This window comes from Phascolarctos cinereus, unplaced genomic scaffold (genome assembly GCF_003287225.1).
Source record: "Phascolarctos cinereus isolate Bilbo 61053 unplaced genomic scaffold, phaCin_HiC Scaffold_726;HRSCAF=1367, whole genome shotgun sequence".
Lineage (NCBI taxonomy): Eukaryota > Metazoa > Chordata > Mammalia > Diprotodontia > Phascolarctidae > Phascolarctos > Phascolarctos cinereus.
Window position 1 is genome coordinate 170,989,840 of NW_027556098.1, and position 27,485 is coordinate 171,017,324.

At 36.8% G+C, this 27,485-nt stretch overlaps 1 protein-coding gene across 2 annotated transcripts in view; it reads left to right on the forward strand.

Annotated features, from left to right (window-relative positions):
- Positions 1-27,485, forward strand: part of ACVR2A (activin A receptor type 2A) — a 138,758-nt gene that overhangs the window by 106,349 nt on the left and 4,924 nt on the right. For both annotated transcript variants that reach the window (XM_020984739.2, XM_020984738.2), the window contains exons 5-9: positions 6,596-6,739; positions 9,075-9,218; positions 11,318-11,463; positions 13,510-13,624; positions 16,325-16,463. In XM_020984739.2, the coding sequence (XP_020840398.1) occupies positions 6,596-6,739; positions 9,075-9,218; positions 11,318-11,463; positions 13,510-13,624; positions 16,325-16,463 (688 nt within the window). The remainder of the gene's footprint in view (positions 1-6,595; positions 6,740-9,074; positions 9,219-11,317; positions 11,464-13,509; positions 13,625-16,324; positions 16,464-27,485) is intronic.

A 27,485-nucleotide genomic window follows, 5' to 3' on the forward strand; every position in this document is an offset into this window, starting at 1 on the left:
TATGTATAGAATGTTTTTCCAAGTATCCATGATTTATTTTGTGTGAGCATGCTCTCTCTCTATCTCTAATCACAGTGATTAAAGGGTGATTTTAATGAGTTGTTACAACTGAAAAATTCATCATGTGGTAGCCAGCCTCCTGGGGATTGAGCTTCTCCAGATTTAACTGGGCTAGTGCTAGGGTGACAAACATACAGTTTCTCTTTTGAGCCCTTACTCAAAGCTTATTCATATTCAGTTTGGTTGGATTTCTGTTCTTTACATCTTTCGATTTAATGTTTAAAAATACTCTTCTCGCAACAGTGGTGTTGTGTAATAGATAGGATGCTAGATTTGGAATTGATGAGACTTGCTTCAGATCCCTGGTCTGGCTCTTAGTATCCAGGTGACTGTGGGTAAGCCACGTGGAAACCTTTCTGAGTCTATAAAATAAGTCCTGTAATACCTCTAGCATTTCACAAGATTGTTGTAGTACTCAAATTAGATAATACATGAAAAGTAGTTCATAACCCTTAAAGGTTTATTTAAGTGTCATCTAGTAAGTCATACTCTGATCTCTCACTGTGCCATTGAGGTGACCCTGGGTTCTTGTAGGCTGTCTGCATGAGTGCAAATCCTCACAAGTTCTCTACCATGCTTCGAAGCTTTCAGGAAGGGTCCTGGCAACAAACTTTATCTGCTTTCCCAAAACCAGCCTAACTAATTAAGAAGAATCTTATCACCAGTGTGCTGGCCACTTGGTGATGAATTCCTTGGTGTTGGCAACTGATAAAATAAAGAAAAGCATGAAATAGCCTGTAGTCTTCTTTAATTTCTACGGTGGCAGAAAAGCAATGGGAACAGGAAGTAGTTTCTAACAATACAACGTTTAAACCATCTCTAGAAATAAATGTAAATTTGTGATTTTTGTCCATTGACCAGTGAGGGTACACACTGTTGGAGCTGAATCATATCAATCAGTCTAGGTAGGCATGCTATTGTATCAATCTTGGCCGTAAAGAAAGTCTGAAGACAAATGGAACTTGCAACTAAATGGGAGGATGACTCAGATCCTCGTTGGAGATTCAGATAAACAAGTTAGCAGAATAGGTTTAACTGTTAGTCAACAAGCATTTATTAAGCACTTGCTATGTGTGATGAGCAGATAGGTGGCACAGTGGATAGAGTGCCAGACCTGTAGTTAAGAAAACTTATCTTCCTGAGTTCAAATATGGCCTTAGACACTAGCTGTGTGACTCTGGGCAAGTCACTTAACCAGGTTTGCCTCAGGTTCCTCACCTGTACAGTGAGCTGGAGAAGGAAATGACAAACACCTCCAATATCTTTGCCAAGAAAACCCAAACGGAATCACAAAGGGTTAGACAGGACTGGAATAACATGACTAAACGACAGACACCAAATGTGTGATGAGACCCTGTGTTTAGCACTGGGAATACAAAGAAAGACAAAAGTACCTAGCCTTAATGAACTCATATTCTAATGGGGGAGACAGCACATAACTCACCAGATATGTACAAGATACATACAGGGTAGATGGAAGATAATCTCCAAGCAAAAGGCCTGGAGGGACAGCAGAAAAAATGCCCAGAGCCAAGAGATGGACTGTTTTGTTTGCTGGGCATCAAGGAGGCCAGTGCCATTGGATTGAAGAGTATGTGGTATAAAGTAAGGGGGAAGGAGGCTAGGTTATGAATAGCTTTGAATGCTGAACAGAGGATTTTCTACTTGATCCTGGAGGTCATAGGGAACCACTGGAGTTTATTGAGTGGGGTAGAAGGTGACATGGTTGGACTTAGGTTTTAGTATAATTTCTTTAACAATTGAATGGAGGATGTATTAGAATGGGGAGAAACTTGAGTCAAGCAGGTTATTGCCATAGTCCAGGTGTGAGGTGATGACAGTCTGCACCAGAAAGGTGGCAGTGTCAGAAGAGAGAAAGGGGTGTATACAAGATATTGCAAAGGTGAAATCAGTAAGCCTTTGAAACAGATTGGATATGGGGGGAGGAAATGGGGAAGAGTCAAGGATTGAACCTATGTTTGAAGTCTGAGGGAATGAAAGGATGGTGTTGCCCTTAGCAGTTATAAGAGAGTTAGAAGAGGGGAAGGACTTAGGAGAAAAGCTAGTGAGTTACCCTTGATAGTTATAGGAGACTTAGGAGGGTCAGAGGATTTGGAGAAAAGATGAGTTCCATTTTGGACATGCTGGCTTTAATATGTCTGCTGGACATCTACTTTGAGATGAGATTGGAGGTCAGCAGAGAAGTTAGAGTAGGACTGGTAAATTTGAGAATCATCAGCATAGAGGTGGTAATTAAATCCATGGGAGCTGAGGAGATCACCAAGTGAAGTAGTGTAGAGAGAGAAGAGAAAAAGACCCAGGACAGAATCCTGTAGGAAACCTATGGTTACAGGTTGTTATATGGATGAGGATTGAGCAAAGAAAACTGAGAAAGATTTGTCAGATAAGTAGCAGGAGAACCAAGAGAAAATAGGATCCCAAAAATTTAGAGAGAGAAGAGGATGACTATCAGTGTTAAAGTTTGGAGAGGGGTCAAGGAGAATGAGGGTTGAGAAGAGACTCTGGGATTTGGTAACTGAGAGCTCATTGGTTAACTTTGTTGGAATGATAAGTTGGAAGCCAGATTGTAAGAGGTTGAGAAAGGTGTGAGAGGAAAGAAAGTGGAGACAGCTATTGTAGATGGCCTTTTCGAGGAATATTTAAAGAGTATTCAGGCATTGGGAATAGCTAGTATAAAGGCATGGAGATGGATGCTGGGAGTGTTGTGTTAAGAAACAGCAAGCAGATCAGTTGGTCAACCTGTCTTATACTGCTCTTCTTAAGAATTTGCAATGAGGTAACCGTGACTGTAGGTTGTTATATACAAATATTTGTTAAAGAGGATAAAGAGGCAGAGAGAGACACTCTATGAATAATCTGATAAAATCCTCAAAATTAAATTGGCATATATTAGAATGCATTATGACTTCAAGCAAAGCTAGTCTAGGCACAGGGAAAAGCAACAAAAGCTATTTTGGAAAATATATTGCAGGTGTAATAAATGAGAAAGGCAAAGGGTTTGAAGGCACAAAAGTACAAAAGGCTTACACTACATTTCACAAATACTTTTCTTTTAGAAGAGTGTGTGGAGGAGTTGTACATGGCAAGAATCAAATAACACAAACAGATTTATTACATTTTGACAGATAAGAAATGATCATCAATCTATTCATGGTCAAATTGTTGATTAGTTAAAGTTCAAAATGAGTACCAAAGAAGAAGAAAGAATAAATATGAGGCTGAGAAATAATGTAGAATTCAGGAAACTTCAACCTGACCTATTTAAACAAGATACAGATGACCAAAAAAATGGGAAATGGGTAAAAGGGTAGATATTGAAACACTATTCTTATTTTGTAGTGAAGTTTAATCAGTATAAGTCACTTGACACAATTAGCAGACTACAAGAACCTAGAAACTGCCTCAGCCAGTAAACATTTGATCTCTGCCAAGCAGAGAGATTTGGTACCCACAGGCAATACCACTTTAGAATATAAATTTGTTTGTAAAATCTTACAGAAGGTTATGGAAGATTATGAGCAGTCTCACTTCATAAGACATTGAGAATCAGTAGAGAGAAAAACAAGTTGTCAGAAAACTTGGCAAGAGGTCCAACTAAGGCAGATAATCCAGAAGGCATTTAAGGATGAAATTGGAAAGGGTGCAACACACAGACAAAAAATATAAGACTTGTCAAGGTTTCTGTAACAAACTTTCTTCATCAATGGCAATAGAGCTACCTACCACATTTGAACTCATAATGTCTCTGATAAAATCTTAACATCATTATAAGGAAATGGAGATAACTCTGACCAAAACAAATATGAGAAGAGCAGCTGTGCTGGACCAAGTGTATGCAGAGAAAATCTGTTCTAGGGGCAGTTGTAAGAGTATTATTGAAAGATTGATTCTCAAGATGCATGAAAGTGAGGAAAGATAACCAATTGCTTAGAACAAAAATGTCATCTACTTTACCATTACTGAAAAAGGCTGCTGAGGAAATAACATTAACTGCTGATTCATTTGCCTCCTTTCCCATCTTTCCAAAAAATCGATGAGAACAATCTAATATGCTTTGGGGTCATCTTTGAACATCTAAGAGGTAGGCTTTTGCAAATCATAGTCTCTGGCAAACTACTTCATCAGTTTAGAAATGTGCTAGACCATAGTATAGAAAGGGTACAGAATATACAAGATATCCCACTGTGCTTACTGTTTTGGGATTATTTAAGAAAGCATTTGACTTGGTAGAGCAATGCCATCTTAAAATGCTTTCTTCCAGCAAGGTGTCCCCTACATGTCACAGTTTCTACAGAATTGCTTGAAAGATATAACAGATAAGTTTGTTTAATGACCATATGATTATTATTATCAAATGAGGCATAACCTAGGAAGTTTTATCTTTCATAATGTTTGCCACTGTCACAAAGGATGTCCAGCTCTAAGGCTTAAAGTGTTCTTACAAATGAGGGCTTCCCAAGGCTTCTGTTTTCAGGCAACCTTATGCTGATTGCATCTGATCTGTAAACTTTGCAGAACTCATTAAGGGAGATTCATAATAACTTCCATAGCATTTGTTTATTGACTATAAAAATACTTTGATTTGATAGAACAAGGTGTTTTAAAAGCACTCCAATCGAATGTCTTCTGTGCACATTTTGAGGTCATATGATATTCCTTGAGGGTTCTAACAGTAGAGATGCCTTTGTTCGATGAATCTGTGACTATTAATATAAAGAAAGGCATGAAACAGGGAAACAAGCTAGCCACAGATGTTTGTTACTGTCATGGAAGACGTCGAGCATGAATTCTGTGTGGAGAGGGATTCTTTGTGAGCATGGGTGGTGATATATTGATATGTGGTTGGCTGGATAGTCCATAAAGTTGATCTGTCTTAGATTGGCAGCTGTTGATAGATAATGAGTTGAGACCAAAATTCAGTACTAGAAGAATAATGTTCTGAGTTACCTTTGGAAAAATGCCCAGTGCTTTTAATGACTAGATTTCTCCACAAAACAGTAGTTCTTTTTAATATTGGTATTCTTCTGGTGATGCATGAATATGAATCATGGAACAAAGCAATCTATAGGACTTAAGTTGCAGTTCACCAAAGGACAATGGAAACTACATGAGTAGGTGGCAGCCTATTACTACAAGAATTGTGTCAGAAAAGTGAGGTAAGGGACACACTCAAAGAGTTATGTGACTAGAAAGGGAGATGGGTCATCCACATGACAAGAATGAAGGTTAGTGGATAGACACACCCATGTAATTTTAAGAAGTTTAGAAGAAAACCTCCAGATATTTGGGTGGAACCCCTATGTAGAATTTATAGGAAAACAAGGACAAGAAAAACATGAGATGAGAAGGTGTGACTAGGTTGTAATCTGTACTGGTAGAAGCGGTACCTGCATAATGGCACCATCGATTTGTCAAAGTACGTTTTTATTAACATCCTTCAGATGGCTGTAATGCAGTAACACCCCACTTTGTAGAGGAAGAAAATGAATTCTTAGTGTTTAAATGATTTTCCCACGGTCATGCAGCTGACTCCAAGTCCAATAGATTTTCTACTCTACCAGTATTCCCTTGAGAAATAAGGGTATCTTGTATACCGAGATGAAGTTGTGGAGTAAAACTGGAGTGGAAGACAGCATGCTTGCTTATTTATTTGTACTTATAACAGCATACATTTTATTATTCTGGTGGCACACTGTAGATAGCCTCTTTCTGTTAGCCACCTCTCTCACCTCCCCCTACCTACAAAACAAAACACAAAACCCCCAGACCTCTTTGATGACCATTAACAGTTAATCATTGTGTGCCCCAACTTTTCCCCCCTGTCACGCTCTCCTTTCTTGTGAATCAAGGCCTGAACTACTCATTGGAAAATTAGATGTAGATTAATTAGGGAAGCATAAGTGTGAAGATAATTATTTATGCATATTATCCTTTTGTATATATATACATACATACAATCCTTTTGACATTTTTTTCTCCTACTGAATTAGATTTAAGGCTTAGTAGGCACTTGAGCATAAAAGGTGGATATTGAGGAAGGTCCTCTGAGAGACAGCTACAAGTTACTGATAATTTCTCATCTTGCGTACTTCTAATATCATTAAACATTAAGTATAATAAAGTAGACAAAACCTGCTAGTACAAAAACTCCTATTAGTGTATTCTCACATAGAGGTTATTTTTCTTTGAAATTTTATCTCATTGGTATAGCAGAGAATTTTTCCATGTTCTTTTCTTTTTACTTTTTAGCTCTAGCTCCAGTACAAAATGATCTTATGAAAACTTGTCATTTAAAATTTTAGGTTGCCTTCTTTGTTGTGATGACTGCAAATCTTTATTAATTGAGGAATTCGCTTCCGAACATTTCTGTAAAATTTTAATTAATGTTATCTGTGTGTTATTTTGTCAGATTACTATTTTTAATTAATTTTGATTTTCTTATATATTTTCAGAGTTTAACATTATGGTATGTTGATTATTCAGATTATTATAATTTTTAAAAAATTATCTATAGGATCCAGGACCACCTCCACCCTCTCCATTACTAGGCTTGAAGCCCCTACAGTTATTAGAAATAAAAGCAAGAGGAAGATTTGGTTGTGTCTGGAAAGCTCAGTTACTCAATGAGTATGTGGCTGTCAAGATATTTCCAATACAGGTACGTAAATTTTTCGTTTTCAGTCCTACATGTGTTATTTTTAAATACATGTCATTGCAAGATAGCTTGTGCAACTCAGAAATGGTCTGGAAACAGAAGAGCCTTAACTTACAAGGTGGTTCTGCCCCGGGTTGTCTGAAGCACTTGTTAAGCATTCTGTTTTTCTGTTTCCTTATGTAGAAAATGGAACTAACAGCACCAGCCCTCCTCTGTTCTTTATAGTGAGAAGAAACTTACAAAGATTTTTTTTTTAGTTTTCAGCTAATAAAAAGTGCTAAGTGAAAGTGATGCCCCCAATATATCTTGTTGTCTTGGTAATTAGATTTCTTTTCCAATGAGATGTGTAATAATAGTCCAGAAAAGCAAACAGTTTAGAGAAGAGAGTAGGTTGGCTTTCAGGGAAATAGCCATTTTGAATTTAAATGTCAGGCTAAAATTTAATTCAACAGATCCTTTTAAAAATGTCTACTGTATGCATGGATGCCTGTTGCAAGGGATGCCGAGAGGAATAAGATCCCTCTACTGTCTGTTCCCTTTTGTACTTTAACCAAGAAGCAAACAATCCTTACACCGTCATTCAGCCTTAGATTCTTTTGTTAGTGATAGAATATGGTAACTGTAACACTCACAACCTCTAATAATTTGCTTTCCACTCTAAAAATTACTACTGGACTTTATGCATTATGGTAAAACTCATGACTTATCACTGCTGGAATCTTCCCTTTGTAGTCTCTTTCAAGCAGTGATTGATCTCAGATAGTCAATTCAGAAGTAATTTGTTGAGTGTGATTCAGTGTGATTTGCTCAGTTTCATCAGTAACTGAGGGCATACTGTGATAGTTCACTGAGCTTAGTGATGCTGTCTTGGACATAGGAGAGAATGAACGCTAATTCCCAAGTACAGGGAAGAAGCCTGGGACTGCATCATCTATCACTCTTTCTGGTCTAGCTGAAATAGCAGACATCAAGTTTGTCACTTAGGGTGAGAGCCATAATTTGGGATGGGATATATTTTTTGTTCGGTATCTTTGTTTTAATACAGAGTGTCCCAACGGTCTTAGTATTTAACATTTTAAAGCTTACTAAGTTGTTAAAACTTAAAAACTGCACTTAAGACCTTTGGGAAACTTTGGATTTCTCTTCTTTGGTCTTATTTATCCACCTCATCTCAAATTCTGTGATTAGTAATATATGAGGAAACATATCATGTTTTTCTGATATTAAAGGTCATAGTACTCACAGTTTGGGCCAAGAAGGCTGAAACCTGATCTTGTCTCAACCACATCATAAATATGTGTGATCATGAGAAATATTAATATTTGCTTAAATCCACAGGTTTCAGCAATGACAGTGATCCCTTAAATGACCAGCTTAAGAAATGCTATAGCTACTAATTTTATCCTTTTAGAGATAATACAAACTAACGTTTCTTAGGGATTATTTTCATAATGAACTGGAGGTACTCTTATTTTTGATGCTTACTGAAATGCTGCCCCCTGTCTGTTTTAATTTTGATGGTTCGGGTAATTATCAAAACATCACTAGGAAGGAATATAGTTTGTAAGTCTTTGGAAAGAAGAGAAAAATAATTTTCTGTAAAACTGCATTCCAATTGGATCTTTTCTGCTTCACAGAGTTTTTGTGAATCTAAGGCTCTGTAAACCATAAAGCTCCATATGAGTTATTGTTCTTTAAGAAAGGTTATTCAGAATTAGGAATGATAAGTCCTAGCCTTCATGCTGGTAGGTGACAGATAGACCTTCTAATACCATGTAGAAATATGTACTAGAATCCCAAACTATAGTATTTTTTGGGTTTGGATTGATACGAATTTAGTAATATCATAATGCTTATTTCCAGAGTATCTTAATACATACTAATCTGCATTAGAAGTTAGCTAGTAATATCTCACTTTAACTTCAAATCAAAAAACACGTATTAAACACTTACTAGGCATCAGGTACTGTGTAAGAGACCAGGAATACAAAGACAAAGATGAAATATCCCTGCCTTAAAGGAACTTATATTCTGTGCTACACTCCTCTTTCCTCCTCTTTGAGTATCAAACATAAGCTTTTTACCAATGCATAATTGCCTCATTCAGGCATTTCTGATCACTTATAAACTGTGCATATTAATTATATCATTTGGAGCTACCTATTTTGCAGGTATCTGGAGTGCAGTAATCCTACCTTTGTCAGGATTTTGGTAATCTTTTTAAAAGAGAAACTTTTTCAGTGCAACTCAATTTATTTTGGAACTTGTCCCAGAATTATTTAGCTTAGCAAACATACACATTTTTACCTTTTGCATTAAATATTTTTTTTTCTTTCAGGACAAACAGTCATGGCAAAATGAATATGAAGTATATAGTCTTCCTGGAATGAAACATGAGAATATATTGCAGTTTATTGGTGCAGAAAAACGAGGCACCAGTGTTGATGTTGATCTTTGGCTAATCACCGCATTTCATGAAAAGGTAAACATTTCCAGTGATTCATTTTTATATCCACAAGGAGAGATATCTTTGTCTCAACAGCTACCCTTTTCCAATGAATATATTTTAGGTTGTACTCCCTCTGTGAAATAGACTATAAAAATTTCTTTGGAGCTTAGGCAGTAGACAGCTTTTAAGAAGCCATAAGACCACTAGTTCTGTTCTTTATGTGTGGACATTCTGAAAATGGAAATATAGCAGGTGATTTCCTAAAATTCATTTGAAAAAAGCTAATATTTTCCATAATGTTTTAATAAAACAGTGATGATGGTATTAAAATATAGCATCATTAGCAAAAATTAAAAATGCTTATGTATTTTGTTGTTAGGAGAATAAGGGAGAGGAAGAAGAAGCCTTTTACCTAATTTTATTCTTTCTTATATTTTCCCATTCTCCTCTCTCTCAGAACATTTACAAGTGACTGCTTCTGATACAACCATTTGCTTAGTAATTTTCATCTTATTATGTGTGAGTCATTTTGAGTGAATTCTTTTATTCAGTATGACTTCTCTTTGCTACGTGTTCTGGTCTGATGGCTAAAACATAGACCATAGGAAGATTAGCCTTTTGCTCTCATCTCCATCACTGACTTGCTGTCAGTCAGTTAACAAGCATTATCTGTGTCAGGCACTGTGCGAAGTGCTGCGGATGCAAAGAAAGGCAAAAACAATCCTTGCCTTCATGGAGCTCACAGTCTAGTTGGGAGTTGGGGAGACAACTTTTTGCAGATAATAACAAAGACACTTTGTGGTGTTTTTTTCTCAGCCTTACCACATATACAATAGGGAAGACATTATCCACTGTTCTACTCATAAAGATGCTGTGACAACTAAAAAAATTAGATTAGCAGAATTGCTCTCTCTCTAGTTGTGAGCTCTATTATACTCTGTGATACCGTTTCCTCCTCTATAAATGGGTTTGCCCTCTTTATTCAGTAATCATGTAATTCTGTGTAGAAAATATCTATTTTTTAAAAGTTCTTGAATATGTAATATTATTACATCATAACATTTCAAAACCAGCATGGGCATTGGCATTCAAGGTTATCCAGCTCAGATCCTTCTTTTAGAAAAGAGGAAACGGAGGTCCAGAAAAGTCAACTAGGTAATCATGAAAGTAAGTAATGGCACAGCTGGGACGATAAACTTGGATCTTTTACTGTGTGTGCAACATCCCTTCCATTAAGCCATTGTTGATTTTATATTTTTAGGTCCTTTGCCTTAACATTTTAGGTCTATCTTATCATTGCAAATAACATTAAGAATTTTATTTTTCTGTAAGCTTCCACTTAAAAAGACACATATAACTGTTTTGTTTATACTCACTCTTAAAAGAAATTGGTGGTTTGTGGCTATATAAGATGTCAAAAGGTATAGGTTGTCCTTCCACTAGGGCAGATTGTACCTCTTTGATGTCTTATTAAACAGTCTTTTGGAGTTGTAACTGAAAATATTAATCACTTGGTGACTATTCTTCTGGTAACAAGCCTTTTCCAGACTTATTTAGGTTGGTGTTCACATAACAGATATGGGGTTCCCAGGCCAGTATTTCAAATCTTTCCAGTTGGGTAAAGTATGCCTAACTTGGCACACTGCTGGCCTAGGTTCTGTGATACCTCCATACAGTAGTGAGGCCTCAGAGTAGAACTGAAGTGAATATGCTTGTATGCAACATTTAGAAATTGGTGTGTCCCCAGATATAGGCCAGATCTTGGTATCTTACATCACTGATGGAAGAAGGTAAGTGGAAACTTGAGAGGATTCAAACCATGCTAAAAGGATAACTTTCTAGATGTTGGTTGTTGAAATTATTTACAAGGTGTTCTCCTTTTCCTACTTCTCAAGGGAAAAAAGAAGAATGTTTTCATTACATCATAGAGAAACAAGAATGAGAGAGAACAGATGGGAATAGGCCGAGGATTCTAGTATCACAAAATTATGCAAAATGAGAAGACTAGGGGGTAGAGGGAGGTTTGCACAAATGGTGGGATTATCCACACTGATGAAATCACGAATTCATCTCCATATTGGTGTATCTCTTATAAAAAGTAAATGAAATATTTTTATTTTTTCCCCTTTCAGGGTTCATTAACTGACTTTCTAAAGGCTAATGTGGTCTCTTGGAATGAATTGTGCCATATTGCTGAAACTATGGCCAGAGGATTGGCATATTTACATGAAGATATACCTGGTTTAAAAGATGGTCACAAACCTGCCATATCACACAGGTAGATAAATCTATATGTAATTCTTAAGTAGTTTAGAGCCTTGTAATGTATTTAAATTTCACCTTTAGATCAAATGTACTTTTTCCGGATTTTGCAAGTGGTATTATAGGAAAGAGTTGATTTATATTTGCTTTTTAAGGTGGTTCTACATTTTGTTCAAAAGTATCTTGAGTAAGCTGTACATTAGCATTGTTAATGAATTTCACTTTCATATTCTTAACCTTTCTTTCAGAAATTAGATAATTAACATATATTTGCTTTGTCAAAAAAAGAGGGAGAAATGGGCATTTTAGCTTAAAAAATATAAATTTGGAATAATGAGATGCATTTAAGAAAGGAGACTGTAATACTTGCAGTTAATTCCCTGATAATCTGAATCATGTAAACATTTCTCCAGCCAAATGTCAAGAAAGACACAGATTGAACTAATGATGTCTTTATAGCAAATACTTTTTCAGAAAAGACCGCTTTGACCTGAAAAATATTCTGTTCCATGTGAAACAGTTAACTTGCCTTCAGATAAGATGTTCAGTTTGGATAAATTTTTTTCTTTTAGAGGCAGACACTTGTCTTATTTATAATTGTGTTCAGATCCTGCCTTTGGTGCTTAAAACCTGTGTGATCTTGGGCGAGTCACTTAGCCTCTTTGGGCCTGAGTTTGTTCATCTTTGTTTCTTTCTCTCTCTCTCTCTCTCTCTCTCTCTCTCTCTCCTCTCTCTCTCTCTCTCTCTCTCTCTCTCTCTCCCCTCTCTCTCTCTCTCTCTCTCTCTCTCTCTCTCTCTCTCTCTCTCTCTCTCTCTCTCTCTCTCTCTCTCTCTCTCTCTCTCTCTCTCTCTCTCTCTCTCTTTTTTGGTGAGGCAATTGGGGTTAAGTCACTTGGCCAGAATCACACAGCTAGTAAGTGTGTCTGAGGCTGGACTTGAACTCAGGTCCTTCTGACTCCAGGGCCTGTGCTCTATCCACTGCATCACCTAACTGCCCCTGAGTTTGTTCATCTTTAAAGTGATGGAGTTGAACTGGGTGACCTCTGAGGTGCCTTACAATTTTATATGTCTAATCCTATCATATGCTACCATAGACTTGTCTTCTGTAGCATTTCATTTCTTCTTAATGTCCCACTATCCCACTTGATACTTCCATCATAGCTCCTCCTTTGCTCCATTAAGCTATTCAAGGAATAAATGTATGGGGGGCATCACCTGAGAGCATGTGTGTTTGTGTGTCTGTCTCTTTTTTCTCTCATCTCTCTACGTATTTCTGTCTTTTTCACATGTGACTTTTCTCCACATCCTACTTTGTGTACTTACATGGATGCATGTGACTATAGGTACATTGAGTTGAAAACAGAAGAGGCCTTAGAGGTCATATAGTTCAGCCCCTTTCTTTTAGACTCAGAATAGCTATTTGAGATTGGGGAACCCAAAGGGAATTTGATGGTCGATGGATTTACTAGATCTTTGCAGGATCCCTGAGTTGATAAAGCCAGCAAGGGCTTACCTTAGTTTGTTAATAAGATTAAAAAAAAAATTCACAGGCAACTGGAGTTTGGAATTAAACACTTAGGGGAAAAAGAAGGCAAGAGTAACCATAGTAGGGAGTCTCTTGAAAGATTGTAGAGATCCAAAATGAGCTTACTGTAACTATTTCTGTTCTCCCTCTCAGTGGCGATTTTTGGTTTTTTACACAGGTGTTTATTTGAATGTGAATCTGGAACATAGTAACTGTAGGAATGTACTTATCTTAACCCAAGAGTTTGGAGAGGGAGAGGGAAAATGACATAGATAAAATGTACTCAGGGCAGTACAAGTGTTTTTGAACTTAGACTCTTTGATTCTTATTGCAAAACTGCTTTAAGGAATACTTTCATTTAATTTTTCAGTTTAAGAAATTAGCTTATTACTTGTTTTCAGGTTAAACTTTATTTCATCTTTCTGTAAATTTTGAATTTTCTTATTTTACATTTAGTACTCCTATTAGTATATGCTCTTATGGTCAGATAACTTGTTTTAACTTATTTCAAGTAACTTGCCTATCTTTATTTTAAAGGGACATCAAAAGCAAAAATGTGTTGTTGAAAAACAATCTTACAGCTTGTATTGCTGACTTTGGTTTGGCATTAAAATTTGAGGCAGGGAAGTCTGCAGGTGACACCCATGGACAGGTGAGAAGAATGACAAAATATTTTAAAAAATAATTACATAAATTGACTGTCCATTGTTTTTGTCATGTAAGATACCTTGGAAACTATGTATCATTTTTTCTTGGAGACCTTTAAAAGTTGTTATTTTATTAATCTTTAGAATGATATGAATCTATTTAAAAGGTCATGCAGTGAGCCTTCTCAAGCCATGCCCTTTTTAAATACGTGTATAGACTTGTCACAGCTCTTGAATGCTTTTAAGCATCTCTGCTCATAGAAGAGAACGTATCCTGTATTTAAAACTCAACAGAAGATACTTTACAACTTATCTTCATTTAAAAAACAAAAAACAAACAAACAAAAACCCTCCCTTGCTGTTTCAGCAGTTTTCCTGAGATATCTCAAACCACTAAGAAACAGTTATCATGGAAAAGATTTGGTCCTGGTTAATCATTCAATCAATCAATAAACATTTATTAAGTGCTGACTATATGCCAGGCACTGTGTTAAGCACTAGTTAAGCACAGAGAGGTTGATTAGTAGAATAAATTATGTATACAATGTACAAAAGCAAGCAAACATAATAGCCTAGTATTTGATAAACACAAACATCCTAGCTATTGGGGCAGGAACCCACTGTTGGACAAACACTGGGGAAACTGGAAAGCAGTTGAGCAGTAACTAATTCTAGACCAGTATCATACCCCAAGATAAGCTGCAAATAGGTATGTTACTTAGACATTGAGTGACATCATAAACAATTTAGAGGAGCCAGGAAATTAACCTATCAAATCAATGGATACAGAATTCATAACCAAACAAGAGATAGAGAAGGTCACAGAAGGTAAAATGGATACTTTTGATTACATAAAATAAGAAAAGGTTTTGCACAAACAAAACTAAAGCAAATAAAATTGGAAGAGAAGCAGTAAGTGCGGAAAAAAACAGACTTTGCAGCAAGTTTCTCTGATAAAAGTTTCATTTCTAAGACAGAGAGAACTGATTCAAATTTGTAAGAATAAACCATTCCCAATTGATAAATGATCAATTAAAGGATATCAACAAGCAGTTTTCAGAGAATCTAAGCTCTCAATAGGATTACGAAAAAATGCTCTAAATCACTAATAAAGAAATGCAAATTACAACATCTCTGACATTCCATCTTACACTCCTCAGATTGTCAAAATTGAGAAAAAAATGACATGCTGGAGGGGCTGTGGGAAACCGGATATATTAATTCATTATTGGTAGAGCTGTGAATTGGTTTAGCTATTTTGGAAAGCCATTTTGAACTATGCCCCCAAAACTATTAAGCTCTGCATTCTACCCCAAAGAGATCAAAAAAAGAGGAAAAGGCACCATATTCAGTGGCAAAGAATTGGTTGTGGAAGAGGTACCCATCATTTGGAGAATGGCTGAAGAGTATGAATGTGATGAAATACTATTGTGCTGTAAGAAGTGATGAAGGGCATGGTTTCAGACATATAAAGTATAAAGTAATGTAGAATGAAATGAGTAGAATCAGGAGAACAATTTACATACAACTGTAGTATTGTAAGGATAAACAACTTTGACTTAACAACTCTCTTCAACACAATAGGCAACCAGAATTCCAGAGGACTTATAATGAAACAGGCTACCCATCACCTGATAAAGAGGTTGATGGATTCAGAGTAAAATCAAGACTTTTTTTTTGACATGGCCAAAGCAGGAATTTGTTTTTGCAACAGGGGTCTTGCTTTTCTTGCTTTCTTAAGGCAAATGTACATCTAAAATACTTTTTTTTTGAAAGAATGACTAGGGATACTTAAGTCATTAGAGTAGCTCCATTGTTGATCTTCCTCCCCTTTACCCCCTTCCCCTATGCTTTATAATTTGGGCTTTGGTGTAATGGATCTTTTGGATGGTGAACTAGGTATCTGAAAATATTTCCTTTTATTCAACTTGTTCATACTGCTAAATGTATTATTTGTATATTACAGCTGCTTTTACGCCTTAGGAAAATAATCATATTTTTTCCAAAGATTTTCCAGTGAAGAACTTGTTACAGGAATTTTTAAGTTAAGGTATTCTATTTCTCTCAGTTTTATATTGAGTAGCAGGGCTTTCTCTACCCAATGTCAGGATAAGGAAAGCACCAATACTTTACATTTGTGTAATACTTTATGCCTTATAAAGTACTTTACTTTTAAAAAAGATAAAAGACACTAATGTTACTTTTGTTTTTATTAGTCTCTTTTGTTTTTATATCACATTCATTTCCCTGCCAGTGAGCTTTTTCTTGTAACAAAGATTTTAAAAAATTAAAAACATAAAACTTGCTATGGCTCATCAAAACCTGTTGACTCGTTAACTTATTCTGACAGTATGCTCAGCATTCCTTTCCTATAGGTCCTTATCACTCTTCAGTGAAGGGAAGGAGTTAAACTTTGTCAGTAGAACTTTATGTGCTTCTTGTTATCACCATTTTGAAGTTGAGAAAACTGAGGCAGAGAAGTTAGATGCTGGCCCATAGTTATATAGAAAATGAAGTATTTGTGCTGAGATTTAAACCTAAGCCCTCCTGACTTCAAAAAGTATTCTTTCACCTTGAGATGATCAGGATTTCATGAAAGGGAATTAACATAGTTTTAGGAATTCTTGACCGATCATGAAGTGTTACCTATTACAGTTCAAAACCATTAATGAACTAATGCTGTTTGTTCTCAACATCTTTTCCAGGTTGGTACCCGAAGGTATATGGCTCCAGAAGTTTTAGAGGGTGCTATAAACTTTCAGAGGGATGCATTTTTGAGAATAGATATGTATGCCATGGGATTAGTCCTGTGGGAGCTCGCCTCCCGCTGCACTGCTGCAGATGGTAAGCTAACGTTTTGTCTGTCTTTCTTTAAGAAGGTAGTAGAAAGTATGTGGGCCAATTAACTAAACTGAAATATACCATTCATCTTATTGCTGCTCACCAGTTTTAATATTGTTTCCCCTCAGAATTTAAGCTTCCGGAGGTCAAGGACTGTTTGATGTCTGTCTTTGCCTCAATGCCTAGCACAGTGTCTGGCACATAGTCAGTACTTCATAAATGCTTTTGAATGCTTGTCGAACTTATACTTGAAGCAATAATATGGGTATTTAAAATTTAAAGTCATTGCTTAATACATGGTCTAGGAAGCCGTGACCTGAAAGCACTGGTTTGTAAGACATTTCCTTTGCATTTCCTCTTGTCACATACAGGGTCCTAGGGGTATGTTAACTGCTGCTTTTGAGTCCTATGAGGAGTCAGTCAACAAGTATTTATTAAGCACCCAGTTTGTGCGAGACACTGTGTTAGGAGCTGAGGATACAAGTCCAAAGAATGAAATGATCTCTTCTTTCAGTGGGCTTAAATTCTAATAGGAGAGACAATATATGTAATACATACATGTATGTGTGTGTGTATATACACACACACACACACAATACTATATATGTATGTTTGTGTATGTGTGTGTGTATAGATGTGAGTATATGTACACATGCTTTATATGCATGTATATGTGTGTGTATGTATCATAAATATAAAAGGTTTTCTTTTTCTTTTTTTGCTTTTTGGAGCCTGGGTCTCCCAATCTTGCCTAAGCTGGAAATGGCCACTCAGTGGCCTTGATCCTATTTTTGATTGCCACAGAAACTGTGATCTGTTCCATCTGCTACCTGGGTTGGTTCACACTTCCTTAGGCATTCTGGTGGCCCCCTGCTTCCAGGGACTTGACATAATCACCATATAGATGCTGGACAGGGTGTGGATACCCGATCAACTTAACACATTGTTGTTTAGAGCTTCAGAGCTCAAGTAATACATCAGCCTCAGCTTTCCTCAGTAGCAGGGATTAAAGAAATGCATCACCATGCCTGAATTATAAACATAAACATAAACATAAACACAAATAGATACATACACACACACACATCTTGTGTGTGTGTGAGTGAGAAATATTAAAGGAGGGAGAAATTAAATATGTGGTAGTTTGGGAATGAGGAGCCTAGCAATTAGGAGATCAGGAATCCAGGCTTGAGCTACATCTTGCAAGGTTATGAAGTAGAGGTTTAGAAGGTAGCCATTCCAGGTATGGGAGATGATCAGTGCAAAGGTAGGGAGACAAGAGATAAATATTGAGGAACAGAAAGAAGGCAAATTTGGCTGGATTGCATTTGGGGTCCCGTTGTTTATTGCAGCTATGGGATATGAACTAGAAATCCTTCAATATCTTGAAGGTGCCTAGTTTCTCTAGCTGTCTCCAGGGCAAATCCATATTTGTTTCTCCAAACTAGACATCTCTCTTTTTTCTAAGCATAATTAGTTAAATTGAACATATATTAGATCTCTATTATGCTGAAATCTTTACACATATCCAGATATCTTAAAGGTCACGTGAATCTTATCTTTAAGAAGTGTCTGTAGCAAAAGCCTCTTCAAACCTGACCAGTAAGAGAAATGTTAGTGTTGGTCAAAGGATCCAGAATAGAAGTTATATTGTTCACTTTACTCTTTCTGCCTTATGAAGCACTTTCTAAAACTATTTTAATATTTTTTATACACCCTCATTTTAAATATTTTCCTGGTGTTTCAGCATTGTAAATATATAACTTAAATGGGCTACTCTGATGTTTCCTCATGGAGTGAAAGTGACCTATGTTCTTGAAGGTCATGCCAGCAGAGCAGAAACACTGGCACATTGTGCCATGCTGGAAAGACTTCAGACATGGCCTTGGTAACAGACTGAGGCTGTTTTCTGAAGACCAGCTTAGAGAATATTGGAGAGGCACATCACTGGGAGGTTAGCCACCTGGTGATTATACTTCTTTTTGGATGTGACAGCCTCTGAAACAAAGAAAAATGAAATGGCTCTCATTTTGCTTCTGTAGTGACAATGTCAGAATGATTAGAAAGGAGACAGAGGGTTCGGAAAATCACTAGTTTTTTGCATCATCAACAAACTTTAATTTGTACTCTTGAATTAAGTATGCTAAATGCAAAATTCTTGTCTCTTGACCAACAAGTAGATAGTTTGCTGGAGGAACAGAAACATATCAATCTTGACATTTTTTTTTATAATTGAAAGCAGAAGAAGATTTCATTTAAAAGAATGACAACTCATAAGTACGCATTGGAAAACAAAGACAAGAGTTGGTTGAATAAATTTTATAATGGACCTAAAAGTTACAAGACAGTTGGTCAATATGTGTCACAGTGCTGATAAAAATAATTATAGCTTAAGTACTAATATGGTTGCTGAGTACTAAGTCATAGAGAAATTCTATATAACACTCTATAAGACCCATTAAATCGAATTGATATACCCATTGACACTTGGTAACTTCAGTACAAAGGCAGGAAAAGTGAAGATGATGAGAAATAAATGATGGATCAGATGGAAAGAAACAGAAGGCTGAAGACTTGTATATCAGAGTGAAGTCTCATGCTTCTTTATGGTAAATAATGAAAAAAAAAAGAATCAGTAAGCATTGGATATGGCAAGTACCAGATAGTACCACAAATAATGGAATTGATTACATTTGAACATACAAAAAAAAAGATATAATGTGGAACCCTAAATCAACTCTCTGTGCACAGTCAGACAATTGACTGGTCAGAGATAAGAGGAGAATTTATAAGTAAGCAAGAATAAAGAATAGTAGCCAAAAGATGGCACGCAGTTAGGAAGATTTAACTTTGTATTATTTAAACAAGCTATTGAAAGTAAAAAAAAAGAAATAAACAACAGAAATTAACATTGACATCAACTATATTAATGTATCCAGAAGTTAGACCATTATAAATGAATTACTACAATAAGGAAATCAAGAGATCCAGAAAATGCTTTAGTAAACATTTGACTTACCAAAGAGAGAGGAGATGGTTCCCAAAGGTGACACTGGATGAGAATATAAATTTGCTTATAAAGTCTCATGAAGAAGGTGATTATGAACAAGCAATTGAGTATAAAACCAATGTAAAAAAACTTGATAAAATATCCAACTAATTAAAGTAATCCCAAGAGAATTGACGGATGGAAAGAGGATTGCAAATAGAAGAAAAATGAAAAGATTTGCAAATACTATTATAACAAACTCTTTTCTCTATCATGGATAAGGAATCATCATACTTGAACCCTAATGTCAGTCTCTGGTTATTACAGAAGAAGTAGAAATAACACTAAAGAGAACCAGTAAGGAGGAATAGCTAAAATGGATTAAGTATGTATAGAAGAGACATGTGCTAGTGGTGATACAAGTATGAGAGCATTGAGGGACCAATTTACAAGCTGTTTAAAGGACAGGACAATACCAAAAGCATTAAAAAAAATTCTCAAACCTTATTTATAAGGTAACTGAGAGAATAGTTCCTAACCTTTGTGCCTACTCTGCCATCTCTGTAAGGTCTTTGTGAGAGTCATCTGAAGATTAAATAAGGGCTGTCTTGATGAGGAATTAGTAAGGAACAAATTATTGTTCAGTTGTTTAGTTGTGTCTGACTCTTTGTGACCCCATGGACGATAACACACCAGGTCCATCTATCCTCCAATATTTCCTGAAGTCTATCCAAGCTCATGTTTGTTACTTTCATGACACTATCTATGCATCTCATCCTCTGCTGTCCCCTTCTTTTGCCTTCAGTCTTTCCTAACATAAGGGTCTTTTCCAGGGAGTCCTGTCTCCTCTTTTTGTGGCCAGAGTATTTAACCTTCATCTTCTGTATTTGTCCTTCCAATGAATAGTCTGAATTAATTTAAGTATTTACTGATTTGATCTCCTTGTTGTCCAAGGGACTCTCCAAAGTCTTTTCCAGCACCACAATTTGAAAGCCTCAATTCTGCAGTGCTCAGCTTTCCTTAGGGTCCAACTCTCACAGCCATTAATTACTACTGGAAAAATATAGCTTTGACTATATATACCTTTGTTGGTAAGGTGATGTTTCTGCTTTTTAGTATGCCATCCAGATTTGCCATAGTTTTCCTTACGAGGAGCATCTTAATTTCAGTCACCATTGATCTTTGAACCCCAAAATATAAAGTTTGCCACTGCTTCCCTGTCTTCTGCCTCGTATTTGCTAGGAAGTGATGGGACCAGTTGCCATGACCTTAGTTTTTTTTTTTTAAATGTTAAGCTTCAAGCCAGCTTCTACACTCTCTCATCAAGAGGCTTCTTAATTCTTCTTCTCTTTTTTGCTATCAGAGTGGTATTGTCTGCATATCTGAGATTGTTGATAATTTCTCTAGGCAATCTTAATTTTGGCTTTTGATTTTTCCATCCTGCTGCATATAAGTTAAATATTAAGGTGACAGTATTCAGCCTTGTCATACTGCTTTCATTATCTTAAACCAATCAGTTATCCCATTTTCAGTTCTAACTCTTGTTTCTTGACCTGCATACAGGTTCCTCAGGAGACTGGTAAGATGATCTGGTACTCCCATCTCTTTGAGGACTTGCCATATTTTGTTGTGATCCACACCAAGGCTTTACTGTAGTCAGTGAAGCAGAAGTAGATATTTTTCTGGAACTCCCTTGCTTTCTCCAAATCCAGCAAATGTTGGCAATTTGGTCTCTAGTTCCTCTGCTTCTCTGAAAACCAGCCTGCACTTCTGATAATTCTCAGTTCATGTGTGCTGAAGCCTAGTGTGTGGAATCTTAAGCATAACCTTGCTGGTGTGTTTGATGAGTACAGTTTGGTAATTTGAACATCCCTTGGCATTATCTTTCTTATCTCTTCCAGTCCAGTGGCTACTGATGAATTTTCCAAACTTGCTGGCATATTGAGTGCAACACTTTAACAACATCACCTTTTAGCATTTAAAATAGCTCAAGTGGAATTCCATCACCTCCACTAGCCCTTATATTGTTAGCAATGCTTCCTTAGGTTCACTTGAATTCATTGTCCAGGATGTCTGCCTGTAGATCAGTAACCACACAATCCTGTTATGAATGATGTTATGATCTTAATTCTATAGTTCTTCTGTATATTCTTGTTACCTCTTCTTAATCTCTTCAACGTCTGTTAAGTCTCTACCATTTTTGTCTTTTGTCATACCCATTTTTTGAGTGAAATGTTACTTTGATATCTCTGATTTTCTTGAAGATATCTTATGTCTTTCCCATTCTCTTGTTTTCTTCTATTTCTTTACATTGCTCATTTAAGAAAACCTATTTATCTCTTCTTGCTATTCTCTGGAATCCTTCATTCAATTGGATATATTTTTCTCTTTCTCCTTTCCCTTTCCTTCTTTCCTCAGCTACTTATAAAGCCTCATCACACAGCCATTTTGCTTTCTTGAACTTTTTCCTTGGCATATTTTTTGTTGCTGCCTCCTGTACAGTATTGTGAACATCTGTCCAAATTATCTTCAATGATGACCGATTCTTTACCATGTCACAATTGACTAAAAGGATATGAGATTCCATTGTGCTTATTATATTTGTTGATTGTGAAGAAGCATTTCCCTTCATGGTTGTTTTACAACAAGATTTCATTCAGAATCCCTTGGAAGATGTAACAACAGAAATAACCTTGTTCAGTGACTTTCTAAGAATAAATATCAGGTGAGGCATAAAACAAGATGAATGCATGCTCGCCGAACATATTTGCCACTGTGTTGGAGAAAATCCAGCTCAGAGTCTAGGTAGAGAAGGAATTTCCTATGAAGAATGAGATCCTCCAGATGCCTTTTTTTTTTCTGAGGGGAAGGCAGATGACATTATGTTGGTTGCATTAAACTCAAAGACAATTCAGAACCTGGTGGAAGAGATCTGCAGTCATTCAAAGATGTTTGGTGGATCTATGCCCATGGGAAAGGCCAAGTAGTTGAAGAAAGTCTGTCGCCCAGATGTCAACATGTGTCTGAATGGATGTCGCTAAAAGGTTTGTCCAGTAGTGTGTAAATCTGTGATAAGTAATCCAAATGGACAGTGAAGTGGGTCCAGAATTGAATAGGGGGAAGAGACAGCTCAGGACTCTGAATGTAGGAGCCTTGGGAATGACATTGCTTCCAGGAAGGTGCCCTTAACCATCAGCTTGGGAAGCAACCCTGGTGGAGATTTCAGCCTGGCAGCTGCTCCTGCTGGTGCCACAGCCACATCTATTGAAGATGCATACTAATGGTTTTTGTCATCCAAGTCTTTGGCACTGTTAAGTTGTTTGGCATCAGAAATTGATTTGATTTTATCAGTGGAAATGACATTAAAGAAGAAACATTACCATCTGCTTTGCTGCTGTACCCTAAGGACCATGGGATTTTCCATCTGATTTGCAGCTGAATCTTTTGTATGGCTTGTCTGCCCTGTTTAAATGTGAGCTCCTTGAGAGCAGGGACTTTTTAACTTTACTTTTACTTTTATATCCCCAGACTTAGCACAGCAGAGTGAGTGCTTAGTAAACACTTAATAAATACTTCATCTGTCTAGTCATTCACTAATTTATTTATTTTGGGAAACTGTAAAACCCTGTTACTTGACCCCATGCTTCTCATAATTGCAAAGGCCCATTTTAAAAAATAAAAAACATTCTACCTTTATTATATGGAAGTGAGCCCTGCAACATCACTGCCTTCAAAGAGCTAACATGGAATATCATGTAGAGGGGAAATGGAAAAGTACATGATGTAGGTGGGCAGGCTATAACATATAACCCATAAGGAACTGCAAAGAACAGGTGTAAAGGATGTTATTATGGAATCATATGACATAGGAAGTAGGCTGCTCACATGGTGAGATTGAAAGATGGGCCTGATCCAGTGTGAAGAGGGAGTGAGGAACACCATGGAGTAGACCCTGTGAAGACTTTTAGGAAGACATTTAAGAGTCCATAGGTTGGACAGGCCAAGATGGATTGCCGTCTGCATTGTTGTAGATCAGAAACTTGTGAAATGTTGAGTTCAAAGATCCATTTGAGAATGCTAGATAGAGTTACCTCCATTGCTTTCTCAGAATATCTGCTTTTTCTCAACCATTATTAATATATTTTAATAGATATGATAATACTCTCCACATGAAATCTTTTAGCATGGGAAAACAGCTGTGCAAACAAATAGAGGCTTCATTGCCCGGCTAGATGTAAATTTAGCCTGATGTGTCAGCTAACAGAATTCCCCAAATTTGCCTGATTTTTAAAGCTCCTATAAGAAGTTCATTGATATATTTTTGAAAAACGCACTTCTAAGTAACAGTAATAAAAATACAGCACCCAGATTAAGGAAGGTAATGACCCATTGCATTTCTAGCTTAGATTCCATAGCCATCATTGAGGCGAGCAGTTATTGTGGAGAAAGGGCTCGCTTACCTTACCACCTCCAGTACCAGCTGGTGACTAACCACCTGCTGGGATTGAACAGAGAAGCGCCAGAACCTTGGGAGTGGCAGGAACACCTTTAGTCCACTGGTCCTGCAGCCAGACCCCACAGCCATAATTCAGGAAGTGACAACTATGGACCAGGAGCCAGCCATCCCCAACATTTATCAGGCAAGCCCAAGTTGTTGCAGCACCAAGGTACTCTGAGACACAAGGAGGCATATGCTGGGCAAGTGAAACCACTGCTACCATTTTAGCTACCACCTCCCCTCAAACCCAGATGAAAATAGCTCAGTACCCTAAACCAGAGAGCCTTGGGAATAATAGTACCCTAGATAATTGGCCCTGCTTTAAGCCAACAGGTGTCCAAATGCCACACGGTCTGGAGGAGCAGCCCAAGAACCTCAGTAGTTCCACTGGTCCTGATGCCAGCCAGCCCTTAAGATTTGATCTGGTCCTGCTTCTGTGGGTACTATCCTGTGCCTACACAGAAGCCACAAGAACTGAAGACCCAGAAAAGAAAGTTTTCATTAGCAAAGTCTTTGGCAGTGCCAAATTTTTCACATAAGAAATAAGTATGATTATTTGTAGAAATGACATTTGATAAAATGCATTACTATTTATTTTGCTGCTCTATCCAGATCATAGAGCCTTTCTATCTACCTTGTTGTCTACCCTGTTAGAATGAGAACTGTTTTCTGCTTATATCCTCAGAGCATAGCCCAGTGCTATGCACATAATTGCACATTTGCACATGAATAAGCACTTAATATAAGCTTTTTAAATTAATTCTGTAGATGTTTGAGGTGTTATAGTCAGTTCTAGATGCCACTTTTTTATAAGGGGCATTGACAAACTAGAGAGCATTCTGAGAGGAGTGACCAAGATAGCAAAGACTAGAAACAGTGAAGAGGACATGTCCTTTGAGGAAGAGTTGAAGGAACTGGGGAAGTTATCCTGGAAAAGGGATGATTTTATGAGAGGAGATACATCATTAGTTTTTACACATTTAAAGATCTATTGTGAAGCAGTAAACTTACTCTGTATAGTTCCAGAGAACAGAAATAGGACTAATTGGTGGAAAATATGGGGAAGCAAATTTCAGGTAATTATAAGGAAAAAACTCTGTAATAGAAATGTCATTGAACAGAGTAGACTGTGTTGTCAGGTACTGAGCTGCCTGTGACTGGACATGGTCAAGTTGAAGTAGAAGCTGGACCAGTGATACTGGTATAACGAGGTTGGACTAATAATAATAACTTATACTGCTATGTGCTGTAAGGTAGGGCAAATATTATCCCCATTTATAGATTAGGAAACTGAGACTGAGCAGTGAAGTGATTTCATGGGCTTTAGAGCTGCAAGCAACCTTACAGATAAAGAAACTGAGGCCCAGACAGGTTATACTGGTACTATTAAGAATCAGTCAGAACTAGATGACCTTTTAGATCCTTTTTACCACATGAGATTCTGTAATTATATCAGCTTTGCACATAATTTGTTTAAACTTCTCAATGAGATACATGTCCAAATAGGTGTACATGTTGTTGGTTATGAAGATCACTTATTGTCATGAAATTGCAAGATCCTAACAAACTGTAATCCAGAATTGAATGATGCTGTTTGTATCAGAGTACTTGTAGGCTTGTTATCGAATATTTTGTATTGGTTAAAAACAGTAGCCAAAAATATGTATTTTTTTGTTTTTAAACAAGCACCTGAAAGATGTAATTGAGGTGATTTTTGAATGGGGTGTATGTGTGTGTGTGTGTGTGTGTGTGTGTGTGTGTGTGTGTGTGTGTGTGTGTGTGTGTGTTTTAATACAGACTCTTGTAAGGTTTTGTGTAAGAGCTAAGAAGTAGAGGTGTGAAGCCCGACTAATGTTGGCGAAGGCAGAGCTAATTTTAGTCCAAATACTTTCGTGGCAGAAACATGCCTGTTGATATCTTGGGGTAAGTTGCATAGATGGGGTCCAGTTGACATATTATTCCCTTTATTTTGTTAACTGATTAGATTGTTTTTGTTTTGAGTGCATGTAGAAGGAAAGTAATTGCTGATAAATTAAAGTCAAGAGGACATGAGAGCAAGTTTTAAGAGAATCCTGAATGTAGAGATGGCAAAATTTATGCCATGAAAATTATAACTAGAATGACTCCCAAATCTGTATATGTAGTCCTGACTTTTGTTCTGAATTCCAGGCCAACATGCTAACTACCTAAAGGACATCTCCACCTAGAGGTATCACTGGCATGTCTGAAAACTAAGTTTGTTATCTTTCTAAATAAATTTGCCCTTCTGATTAATTATTTCTGTCAGTGATACTACTATTTACTCAGTCTCTCATATTTGAAACCTCGGGCTTGATTTTCTTTTATTTCTTTGATTCTCTTATTTCTTTGATTTCTTTGATTTTCTTTTATTTCTCATGTTTAGATTTTTTTTTTTACCAAAACCTGATGACTCGACTTCTTCCCTCTATTCACACTGCTACAACCCTAGTACATGTCATCTATCTGGACCACTACAATATCCTCCTAAGAGGTATTTTCATCTCCACTCTTTTCCTACTTCAAACAATTCAGTATGACACCAGTCTTCATTATGCAAAAATCTGATAATGTCACCCCTCTACTCAAAAAACTTCTGTGAGTACTTCATATGTTTTGAATTAGGTTTGTATTCTTTACCTAGCTTTCAAGGCCCATCACAATCACCTTACAACTTCTAGCCTTCCCTCATAATTTTTCCTTTACTTCATAGTCACTTATACATACCCTGAATTTCCCTTGGTCTCTGTGCTTTTGCAATATATTGCTGCTCCCTATGCCTTGAATTTCCTTCTCTTCTTGTATTCTCTTTCATGTGATTTATTCCTGCTTATCATTTTAAAAAGGGATTCTGACACCTTTTTTGGTCATGAACTTCTTTGGCCGTCTGTTGAAGTCTCTGGACCCTCTTGAAAGAATATTTTAAAATATTTTTAAATGCTTAAAATAAAGCACATAGGATTACAAAAGAAACCAGTTATACTGAAATGTACTTATCAAAGTATTAGGAAAAAAAGGCAAATTCATGGACCTATGGTTAAGACCCCTTGCTACTACTCCCTTTATGAAGCCTTCTTGGATTTTTTTTGTCTCCTCCTCTACTTTACATTGCATTTTACTTACAGTGCTCAGATGCATTTAATTACATAATACACCTTGTAATTTAGTTATCTATGTCTTCTATTAAAATCTTAGCCTGATGCCTCATCATAATGTTGAGGTGACCATGGATTCTACAAAGACCATGCCTTTGTGGGGCAAAAACACTGGTCGTCCTGAGCAGCCAGGTGGTGCAGTGGATAGAGCCCAGGCCTTGGAGGCAGGAGGACCTGAGTTCAGATGTGGCCTTAGGCACATGATACTCGCTAGCTGTGAGACCCTGGGCAAGTCACTTAACTCAAATTGTCTTGAAAAAACAAACAAACAAAACAAAAACACTGGTCTTTCTAACAAACTAGATGTGTTTCAAGTAGGAGCCTGATGATGGGTAGTTACAGATCTTTGAAGTATAAGTTAACTA